Source organism: Aspergillus caelatus (genome assembly GCF_009193585.1).
Source record: "Aspergillus caelatus strain CBS 763.97 unplaced genomic scaffold BDV27scaffold_365, whole genome shotgun sequence".
Lineage (NCBI taxonomy): Eukaryota > Fungi > Ascomycota > Eurotiomycetes > Eurotiales > Aspergillaceae > Aspergillus > Aspergillus caelatus.
Genome location: NW_022475628.1, coordinates 17,553 through 28,235, shown reverse-complemented (window position 1 = coordinate 28,235; position 10,683 = coordinate 17,553). Strand labels below are relative to the sequence as shown.

The 10,683-nt window shown below is 45.7% G+C and overlaps 3 protein-coding genes across 3 annotated transcripts; 1 reads left to right on the top strand and 2 right to left on the bottom strand.

The window, feature by feature from the left end:
* Nucleotides 1–998: 998 nt before the first annotated feature.
* On the bottom strand, nucleotides 999–2,693 carry BDV27DRAFT_74058 (uncharacterized protein). Its single transcript, XM_032077453.1, has 2 exons — nucleotides 2,241–2,693; nucleotides 999–2,180 (listed from the first exon to the last, which is right to left on the bottom strand). The coding sequence occupies exons 1-2, from the start codon at nucleotides 2,462–2,464 to the stop codon at nucleotides 1,103–1,105; spliced, it is 1,302 nt and encodes a 433-aa protein (XP_031921186.1). The 5' UTR covers nucleotides 2,465–2,693; the 3' UTR covers nucleotides 999–1,102.
* A 2,261-nt stretch (nucleotides 2,694–4,954) lies between these two features.
* BDV27DRAFT_163900 (uncharacterized protein) lies at nucleotides 4,955–5,235 on the top strand (the record flags this gene model as incomplete). The annotated part of the gene is made up of 2 exons (XM_032073611.1): nucleotides 4,955–5,142; nucleotides 5,214–5,235. The coding sequence occupies 2 exons, from the start codon at nucleotides 4,955–4,957 to the stop codon at nucleotides 5,233–5,235; spliced, it is 210 nt and encodes a 69-aa protein (XP_031921185.1).
* Nucleotides 5,236–6,864: 1,629 nt separating this feature from the next.
* BDV27DRAFT_138214 (MFS transporter) lies at nucleotides 6,865–9,447 on the bottom strand. The gene is made up of 5 exons (XM_032069180.1): nucleotides 9,164–9,447; nucleotides 8,686–9,092; nucleotides 7,497–8,618; nucleotides 7,360–7,438; nucleotides 6,865–7,294 (listed from the first exon to the last, which is right to left on the bottom strand). Exons 2-5 carry the CDS (start codon nucleotides 8,805–8,807, stop codon nucleotides 7,166–7,168), a joined length of 1,452 nt encoding a protein of 483 aa, XP_031921184.1. The 5' UTR covers nucleotides 8,808–9,092; nucleotides 9,164–9,447; the 3' UTR covers nucleotides 6,865–7,165.
* Between the last annotated feature and the right edge of the window lie 1,236 nt (nucleotides 9,448–10,683).

Sequence of the window (10,683 nt, the reverse complement as noted above, 5' to 3'; positions counted from 1 at the left end):
TTTATATATATATGTTTTCTTTTCTTTTTCTCTGATTTCTTACTACTAAGAATCATTTTACGTTGGGCGCAAGGAATCACCGACATGCTTGTTGGTCGGCATTTATGCATCACGACGTGTCATGCCCATCATTACCAGTACTTGATCTGCGACCAACGATTAGTCTCTTCCCCCGGTTCCCTCCCTCGTTTCTGATATCAATTGACCCTGGATCATGTCTCTGAACCTCTCCTTCATAATACCGGTGGTATTATTCTATATCAAACTCCCCATTAATAAAAACTCCACAAGACTAGATTCAGGAGTAGTCAGAAGTAAGACATTGAAAAATAAAATAAAAAGTAAAATACCAAAAAAACAAAAACAGAGGAAGAAAACCCCCTATTATCCTCCCCCCTCCCAAAGTACCTTTTCCAACATCAATCGCAGCCAGCCTGATGTCATCAGCATGCTTGGATCCCCACCATTCAGGCACCGTAAAGTAAATTCAAAGCGATACAGTTACACCGCGACACCGCCTCCCTCCCGGTGATTTCCGAGCAGAAAAAAGAAAAAATCATCAATCAATAACACCAACACGAAAAAATCCAGCCCCTTGAAAGAGATTATATCCGTAGCCATGGTAACAGTTATATTTCCTTTTTATAGATGACCGGTTTAGTACTTCTTGTCGTCTTAATTTACTTTGGACTCCGAAACGTTTCCTCCGTGCAACCCAGACATAAAGAAATTAGTCTGTGCGCCGTGAGAACAAAGATATATGTCGTTTTGATATTCATTGTTGTACCGTGGTACATCGTACATACGCATTTCGACGGTGCATACATACCTCATTTTTCCGATCCCCCTTACGTTGTGGCGAAGGTGGCTTGATGCGACACATTCCTCATCCATGGGTTATCAAAGGCCTGTCGAGATCTGGAAGGGGGTTCAATACCCTGGATTGATGCGATTCCGAGGCATATAATTTGCTTTCTCACCAGGAAATCTCATCCTAGGTTGCACTTATTTAAACCTTTCATTCGTAATGATATAAATGAATATGTCATACACTCACGCGTACGTCATTATCATCGTCTACTGCCAAAATTATACTGCAAAGCTATACGTTATCGGTATCTCCCTTCCGACCGCGGCATTCCAGGCCTCCGCCGACAAAGAATCGCCTCCACCAAGGAATTTCACATCCTCTCCCGTCAATCTCAATCATATCCGCACCCTCGCGGACCAAAATTCGCCAGATCATCCGCCGCACTGGTGGTGAATAACCTGAGGTCCCCGAATATCGCGCGCGAAGACCGCGCCGGTGAGCGGCTCGCACTTGGGCGCGAACGCGCTCGATCTGTTGCGAAGAGAACCGACCGCCACGATGAGGGAAGCCGATTGATCGGGTGAAGTTCGCGGTCGCAGTGAGGAGTCGATACGATGACTCGTGATGCTGATTTAGACTGTTTTCTGTGTCCGCCTCGGGTTGAGCAGAATTGCCCCCTCTGACTTTATAGGAGGACTGGGATACTTTCAAGACAGAACCGTAATCCTCCTTCAATAATTGCTCTAGCGAGGTATCAAACATCATACTTTCATTGACGTTGTCATGGTCGGATCTATCCCCACCGCCGAAGTCTAGGCCTTCCAAACCTGTAAGGACGATGGTAACAGGGCGGGGGATAACGCGTGTTCCGTTCCGATAGGAAAGGTAATCCTTTTGTTTCAGCGACATGAGCTGCGAAACTAGATGCGGCCATGCCGCAAGTGCCGAAGTGTGTAGCTCCAGAAACAGCGTAAAAGGCTGTACTGGGTCTTCATCAAAGAGACCAATTGGGCTACTCGCGTCAGTAGATGCTGGATAAATTACCGCAGGGTTTCTGGCATCCAGTTTCTTCCGTAAAGGGTTAAGATACAAATCCTCCAGTGTCTCTGACACCTCTCGATCTGACGCTAGACTGTCCACGAGAAGCCTACCTTCCTGTGCCTGAAGATCCACCTTAACCCCCGAGCATCCAGCATCTATAGCATACTGGATAGCATCATGTGCCTGTGGTTTGTAAAGGATGCAGGTACTTGGTTCCCGGCTGAACTCAGTAGGCCATTGAACAAAGCCTTGATGTTCCTCAATTCCACTACGGAAAACGATGTATGTGAGCCCATATGGTAGCGCCGCTAGAAACTGGATTACAATCCTGTCGAAGCAGGTTAGCTTTTCAACAGTGCTTGGTCTCAACTGAGGCAGCGATACGTACAGGAACATCAGAAATAGGCAAACTAGTGGGAAGATGCGTTCCGTCCATCGTCGCTTCAATATAGCCCAATACCTAGCTACGTAGGAGGACAAGCCGGGAATACATTCATTAGGATGGGACCGAAGCGGATGATCTTCGAGTAATTCCCAAGAATATGAATCATATTCCTTGTCCCGTAAGGATGGGATGCTATTGAGCAAGTCGGACGCCTTGACCGCTGCCATTTAACTGACGACGCCCCTTTCCGAGCCGTCGATAAGCATGCACCGCGGATTTTCAGAATGATCGACGGAAGGAATCGACGGCGCCCCAATGTGGGGAAGCTCCTATAGCCGATTCCAGCTGCAGGAGTCAAGGCCAGGAATGAGGTTCAACAGACGGATTTTAAATGTGAAGAGGGGATATAGAATAAAGAAACAACAAAAGACGAGGGGCATGCATGGTCGCGTGCCACATTGCGTGGATAAATAGGGGAGATATGCGAGGGATAATGGTGATGGTTCCAGAGCACGCAATTGCCGGTTGGGATGGTTCACAGTTTAGCGAAAACGCCATTAGAGACGTAAATTGTCGGTCAGGGATGATCAGTTCGTATAGCGCTGACCAACTCGAGAATCCGTCTCTTGGACACGTTAAGCAGGAACCGAAGTTCTCAGGCGTATATCCGCTCTGTGGTCATAGATTCTCATATATATTGGCACATACTGAAGCTATTGGACAATTAAGGTGGTGAATACTCCGTACTTCCTGCGCAACTTTCGGGCCGATTTAGCTGGTAAGGTGTGGGGATGAAGCAATTAAGGACGCGTGCCTATCCTAGAGAAGCAATGTCAGGGGCGATCCCCTGATTACCGGCAGCCCTATCATAACAGGTCTCCTTCAGCACCGGGATGCACGTATTCTACTTGAAACATACTACATATATTGCTTTACATATATTCAGCCTATCGCACGCACCAGAAATTGTAATTCGAGTTTCTAAGAGGATACCGAGCTTTACAAACTAGTTGTAACGATAGGAAGCATCACAGTAAACGAATAGCGAATACAAAGACGTTTGAGTTTTTGCTTATATTTTCCAATTTAAACAATATGGTTTAGACTAGAACAAATATATCCTTGAGGAGGCGACAAGTATGATATTATAACAACATGGTCGCTCTCTATCCTGGACTACATACATCCCATTCGAAGGGTCAGAAAGTACTTGCCGCCAGCAAATGAAAGCTAGTATATATGGACGATAGTAACCTATGATAGAAAACAGACATTTCAACACTTTATAAGATCTCATATCATTGCACGGTCCCCTTTGAACACCGACGATGGCAATCTTGAGGTAGACGCTCGAAAGCACCGTGGCCCTCACGGGCTGCAATTTCAGCAAAGATTGGCAGTGACCAACGAACCGCGTCGCTGCTGTATCCTCGACTATCCGTTCTGAGCCCAACTCCGATGCTGCCGCTTATCGCTAGAAGGGCGTGGCGGGGACAGATGTGACCCAAATCCTGACTATTTGCCAAGTCGACAAGTAGAAGGTCTAGAACCATACGTCGTAACAATTCTCTCGAACTGATGGACCCCCTTGTCATAGAACATCCTTCATTCAGCTTGCTAGGTTTGTGGATAGGAGGCAGAAATAGTTATTGATCGATTGACGAAGACAATACTGCTCTGAAGTCTTTGATTTGAAGGGATGTTTTCTTCAACTTTTGATTATGTTCGGAAATGGGGGCAGGCAGGCAGTGACGGGCCAACGACTAGAAGAGGGGGTAGAAACAAGCGAGCACATAATACTGACGAAACAAAACTTTTCTTATATATCATTGCAGATTCCTGACAGTTGGAAGTATAATCCCGTCCTGTTAGACTGTATACCTACGATAACTACGACGAATACATGAGAGATCATGGAGCGAAAGATAAGTTTGGCAGGAAAATACCCGCAGCGCATAGGTATGCGTATGATCACACGCGGAACAGATAAACGCAGAGGGTTAACCCTCTACGCCCATTCCGAGTTGTTTGCACATGGCGCCCAACCCTCTTTGTGATTGGCATAGTCGCAGGTGTCTCAGCCCATATTCCATAAATGAATGGGGCTTACGCAACCTTCTCAATGTTTTAAGTAACACAGAAGGATATCCTTGATTGCAATTTGGCACTGTACGACAAGCCTTTTAAGCGTAAGCCTAAAATGAGCTCGAGATAAACCCTCTCGGAGCTTTGCCAACCACTCAAGCTGATCACAAGGGGATCAAAGATAGTAACGCTGTGATACAACACAGCCACCCAGAAAGCTTGCGCTGTAGAGGTAACTGAGGTAATTGGACACAGGCCGTCGGGGCCAGGTTACTCCAGGGAAAAGTTGACATGGCTGCCTACACACTACCGGGCGGGCGGACAAAGAATTGGAAACGGAGGAGTAAGAGTGAAGTGGGGGAAAACAACAAAGAGTGATAGTGAAGTTCAGGGTCCAGGGGAAAGGGAATGGTTGAAGTCATTAGTGAGTGGCATAAATACTTCTCGTCTTCCCCTCTCATGCTGGTGACACGGGAGAATCATCAGATCCCATCCCTCATTTTTATCATCATCCTCATCTGCATCTTCATTGCCTGTCTCTACCATCCTTTTAAGTATTATCATCATCATCGACACGACGACCTTGTCTGCTCTGAATATCCGAATCAATTCATACCCAAACGTCAATCAACATGCAGATCTCCTGGTTCGCCATCATGGCAGTTCTGTTCACTGCTGTCGCAGCCAAATCCACCGCAACCACTACGACTAGCGCTGCTACTTCGGCCAAGGAAAGTTCTAGTTCGGCTTCGACCAAGCCAACGAAGAATGCAGCTGCCGGAAACGCCCTGAACAACCCATTTGCATTCCTTAGGGAGTTGTAAGAAGATATGGCAAGGTACGTCAAAGGCCATCATATCTTAACTGCTCTAAAGCCGCTCACATTCCTAGAGTACAAACGAGGTGTCGATGAGAAGGAATGTTATTCATAAGGCGGAAGAAGAGCAGAACGGTTATTATTGTGATAAGGATAGCCCACTCTTCCTATACGCTGGATCCAGGTTGAAATCTGTGGCATACCTTCATTGTTTTCCAGACCCCAGTGCTTCAGGTAGGACGAGGCTTATCAGGTCAGGAGATTATCATTTCTTTGGAACTCGATTGATGTACTGTACGTAGGAAGGTCTCGTCCAATTAAGCTTGAGCTTGGCTTTTCCCATATACATTGACAGAGTGATTGCGGTCTAAACCCCAGAAGCCATGGTCTTCTTCGTAGCGATCTGATGCTATATGTATTACTATCTTCCCTTGTTCGGCGATCCGACTCTTCTTGCCCCTTGGTGATATACTTGAATTTATGCCTTTCCCCTTTATTCGCATGTATAACCGGCTACACTCTATAATACGTTCTCTTTGGGCCCTTATCTACTGGAAGTTTCTTAGAACTTCCCACTTTGAACTCATTGGATATATCGTCCGGTTCATAGTTCTGGTCTCTTTCACTCTCAGTGAATCCGTAGCGATAGAGCTACGCAATAGTGGCGTAATAACGAATCCCAGACTGATCCTCTGAATGGAAAGTGTATACATAACAAGCATTACCGACAGCAAGACAGGCGTATATGCTTTCTGGACTAATGCGTACTACAGAATAGCTTTCACTATCCTACGTGATAACATTTGCAATGTTGTATTTGTCTGTGGAAGGGGTGTAAGTATTCAGGTCTTAGCACTGAAAGGTGGTCGAAGGATCAAGAGATGAAGGCTTTTAGTTGTAGAAGCGTCGCAAAAGAGGCCCATATCCTAACTTAACCATACGAAAGATGGCAAAAGAGACACAAAAAAGAACGTCTATTCCAAGGAAGCCAGGAATCATACCGACATTCTCCCCGTAATACATACATAATACATACATACGAGTCAACTGTTCTTTATGAACCACACCAAATCATATAATGGAGCAGAAGAAACAATTCAAAAGATAAACAAGGCCCACTAAACAAACAAAGTAGATCAATGAAAAGAAGGCCAAATCGCAAGATAAAGATAAAAAGAAACGCATCCCTCCAAGAAAAAATAAATAAGCGATCTGCGGATCCTCGAACATACTACAAAGCAACAAGAGTTAACCACAAATCATAGCCTAGTAGCCATCCTACTTCGAATCTGATATCCCAGACTCCTACTCAATACATAGACGGCATGCGGTTCTTGACCATGACCATGCTTGGAGCCATTCTATTTGAAACTGCGCTAGCTATCCCCAAGGACATACGTGGATACATGTCAATGTGTACTAAGGGTGGTTGCGATCCAGCATTCTTTGTTTGCAAGGTGAAGTACTTTGTTTTACTAGGAAGTTTAATAATAGGGCTTGAGTCTGCTGACCGAGATATAGATACCGGAGGGTGAGAAACAGGGCAAATGTTGTTATATTCGCAATGGGCGATCTGATGGACCATGTTGAAGATTGTATTTGAATTTTCCATACGCTGTCAAAGAAATATTTCTAAGCTATATAAGGCATCGACGGACACATCGTTGCTGATGGAGTCTGGGTTTTCCATAGTTATAGATTATTTAGGCGCAAAAGTAAAGTAGACTCTGGGAATGATTTCCATCGATAATTCTATACTATTACCTACCTCCCAAATAAAGCATATTGCTACACTGAGTACTCCAGTCAAATACATCATTCATCATTCATATCATTACCATCTATAGCAAGACAAAAGCCAACAGACGACTCAATTAAAATATTAGGCAAACCGAAACAAAGTCCACGCCACAGACCCAAACGAAAAAGGTATCCCAAAACAAAAGATCACGCAGAATGGAGGGACTATTACATATTTTCTTTTACCCACACTGTATGCCAGTGCAGACCAGGAACTGAAGCCGAACTATGCTGAAAGTCCGCTTCTGGCCCGGATACGAGCGCCGAAGATGTACAGGAGGAGGGGAATAGGGATGAGAAGTGCGCCGACACAGCCAAGCAGGGTACATGCCCACTCTACTCCAAGTCCATCGAACTACATTCATGGGATTGTTAGTGAACTGTTTGGTTGATGGTGTAGGTAGAGTGTATGGTACTAACCATTTGGGTTGCGAAAAGGGGGAATGCGCCTCCAGCTGCTGATCGCAGGAATGTGTGTGCTGCAATGGCTGATGCTGACCTGGTAGAAGGGTTAATTCTCCGTTCATCACGCGAGAGGTTATGCTAGGTAGACTTACTTGTCGCCACTGGCTTCCACGAGATAAGCCAATGAAGGCAGAAACATCGTGAGCAACCCAAAACCAGTGAACAATCCGGATGCAGTCGGTACAATCCAGTGAATGCTGCCCTTATACCCGGACCATCCTAACCAGAAGAGTCCACCAGTGAAGAGGACCGCACCGGGAATAGCAACGGGAAGACGCCATTCGGGCATCATCTCACCATTGTTCTGCTTCAACTTCCGCAGCACCCAAGGCTGGGTGGCAGCGGTGGCAGCAGCGCCAAAGAGCGTTCCAATAATAACACCGATGTACGGCAGCCCACCAACTCCTGGATTCATCCCACGCTTGATCTGGAAGACGTACGGGTAGGCAGTGAGGAAGAGGTAAAGCAGACCGTAGACGAAGGCGCCGAAGATGCACATGCACAGGACAATCGGTTCCTTGACCAGCATTTTTAGGGGCAAACTCAAGTTGTCTCGGATGAGGGAACGAAGGTCGAGATGGATTTCCTCTTGCTCGGAGTGGAGAGACCAGTCCCCTGTTTTCCGACGCAGATGTTCAGCTTTCCGGGTCAGGATGACGGGCTGGAATGTCTCTTCGAGGAAAAGAGTCATGACGACGAGAGCGGCTGCTCCTAGAATTCCTGGGATATATGCTGTCCAGCGCCAGCCTAGAGAATGATTCATGATGATGAAGCCCCCTGTGAATGGACCAGCCAGGGGGCCGATGAATACCATCAGACAGAACATCACGATGGGGACACCACGTTGCTGGGGCGAGAACATATCGGCAAATGCTGGACCGGCTAGTGTAAGGGGCCCAGACCCAAAGAATCCTGTGAAAAACCGAAGAATGAACAAGGACTGAACATCTTTGGAGACGGCAGTAGCGAAGGAGAATATTGTGAAACCGAGCATGGACAAAACGAGAGGGATATATCGTCCCTTGAGCTCTGAAAATGGACCGAAGACCAAAGGACCAGCGGCAAACCCAAAGACATACAAGGAAACGCCCAAGGTGGCTACTTCCTTGCTGACACCATAGAGAAGCATCACGACTGGTATGGCTGGGGCGAATATGCTACTGGCAAAAGCGACTATCATGGTACTGATACCCAGAATGGCACAGATATACACCCTAGGATTGCGTAGCCACGAATTAGTTTTTCTGATTGAGTTAGGGCTTCCATGGACAGCACACATACTTCTTCTTTTTCGGCCAGTTGAGTGGGTTCAGGGGGTCATTGGGGCCGTCGAAGTCCACATGATGCTGGACTGTCTTTGTGACCCCTGAACTAGCAGAGCTGATGACTTTGGGCTCTTGCATGGTGCATCAGTAGAGCTTTCAAAGATACTGTATACTATAGTAGGAAGGGATGCGTAGTATCCTAACTGGTAAGACTTGCGATGGATATATGAACAGGACAGGACAACGAAAGTAATGAGAGGCAAAGATCAAAGGGTTCTTGAGGACAAGCTATTATACTAGGGCTATCAATGAAAATTATAACACAGAACAACAAAAGGCAGGACCAAGGCATAGATAAGTACGGCCACGTCTAGCTATTCATTGCCTAACGAAATGCCCCATCACCCTTTTTTTTTTTCTTCACTAATGACAGTATACCCACTCAGTCATGCGGAAACCAGACCCATCCATCTCGCACCACCTGGGAAACTAACCTAGGAGCACCAAGTAATGCCAAGCCAAGACAGCACTGAAGAAAAATGTAGGGCCGGTTGTCAACCCATTTCCGTCCGAGTGGATACATCGGTTTTCACCGCGCCTATCGTTGGATCACGCAGCGGCCAGGCGGATCTCAAGATAGATATGCTGGGGCTTTTCCAAATCAGGCTATAATCCACAAGGCTACCAAATATCTAAGCATTTATCTCGGCGGAGGTTCGGAATGCCGGGTGCTTGACACTTGGCAAGGGTAGGATACGAGTGCTATCTGACAACACGGAAGCCCAACCGGAATGTTCCTATTCTACATGACTTCGGAGGCCACAGCAATATAGGCTAGTAGGGAGGCAAAGGCCATAAGTCACTCGGGTGGGATCAGAAAGGGGATTGGATAGAATTTGGTGATATTCTAATCAGGCGGATATCATGATCAGGGATAGACTCTTGTTAGCAGTTAGGTCAGCCAGCCGTGCTATTTATGCTTTCTTTAGGCATACAGATATAATAGCACAGTAAGGCTACGAATCAAATTACAGTCTAGAGCACTACTTTAATCTTATGTAGGCCCCTGGCCGCTTTAAAAAAAAAATACTATAACAAGTGTTCCAGAACGGAGCCCTTAGTGCGGGGCCCTAAAGTGTCAATCACATGAATGCATCCCTATGAACAGGTTTGACCAACATTAGGTAAGGAAATTATGAACTGGTATGGGTTCAAAATAAATTTAGATTATTATTAAGAGAGAAGATGGGGAAAAAAAAAAAAAAGAAAAAAAAAGAAAAGCAAAAAAGAAAAGTAGACCCACAACACCGATGGAATGATTAAACGGCTCGGAGTGATTAGAATGAAAACCTCAATGTACAAGTAGGGACGAATGGAGTAATCGGCCCGATAAACGGCAAGCCGAGTCCAGAAAATTCATTCCCATGCCTCCTGTCCACTGGCGTAGTACGCATCAATGCAGGGGCTACAAACCTTGATCATAATCTCAAGCTGTAGATTAACTATCGGCATACTAGATAATGTATGAAACTACATAGATATCTACTGAAAGATAGGCCTTAGGGCTGGAAAATGAATTTGGTAACCATTCAGTATCAAGCTGTATCAGACGGTATGCTTCCGACACGCTGACGTCAGGTCCACAATCACATGCTTGACCTAGGATTTTCACATGCGATATCAGATGTTCCTTTATTGTTATTCTTATTTATTTATTTATTTTTTCTCTTCATTCACTACATTTTCTTGCTCGATAATCTTTGTTTTTGTTGGTTCAAAAAGGATGTGTGAGTGATAAGTGAGTTGGCAGACCACGTAGGGTTGCGAGCTATATTCTAGGGCCCAATCTGAGAGCAATAGAACGTTGAAGCAATTCAATTTGAGCCTCGAAGGCTGTGTTCCATGGCCCTTTCTGCAGGAGTCATGGCAATATTGTGGATCCTTGAATGCATCTGGGTGTTAGGGGAAAAAAAAAAAAAAAAAAAAAAAGAAAGCCTTTGTGGTAGCAGGAGAT

What these genes read in the sequence shown, in the direction of transcription:
- BDV27DRAFT_74058 (XM_032077453.1), bottom strand. Translation starts at nt 2,464, where the DNA reads ATGGCAGCGGTCAAGGCGTCCGACTTGCTCAATAGCATCCCATCCTTA. An exon ending in TGCCTATTTCTGATGTTCCT is followed by an intron (nt 2,181 to 2,240) that starts GTACGTATCGCT and finishes CTGCTTCGACAG; the next exon opens with GATTGTAATCCAGTTTCTAG.
- BDV27DRAFT_138214 (XM_032069180.1), bottom strand. Translation starts at nt 8,807, where the DNA reads ATGCAAGAGCCCAAAGTCATCAGCTCTGCTAGTTCAGGGGTCACAAAG. An exon ending in AACTGGCCGAAAAAGAAGAA is followed by an intron (nt 8,619 to 8,685) that starts GTATGTGTGCTG and finishes ACGCAATCCTAG; the next exon opens with GGTGTATATCTGTGCCATTC. An exon ending in CCCTTTTCGCAACCCAAATG is followed by an intron (nt 7,295 to 7,359) that starts GTTAGTACCATA and finishes CCATGAATGTAG; the next exon opens with TTCGATGGACTTGGAGTAGA.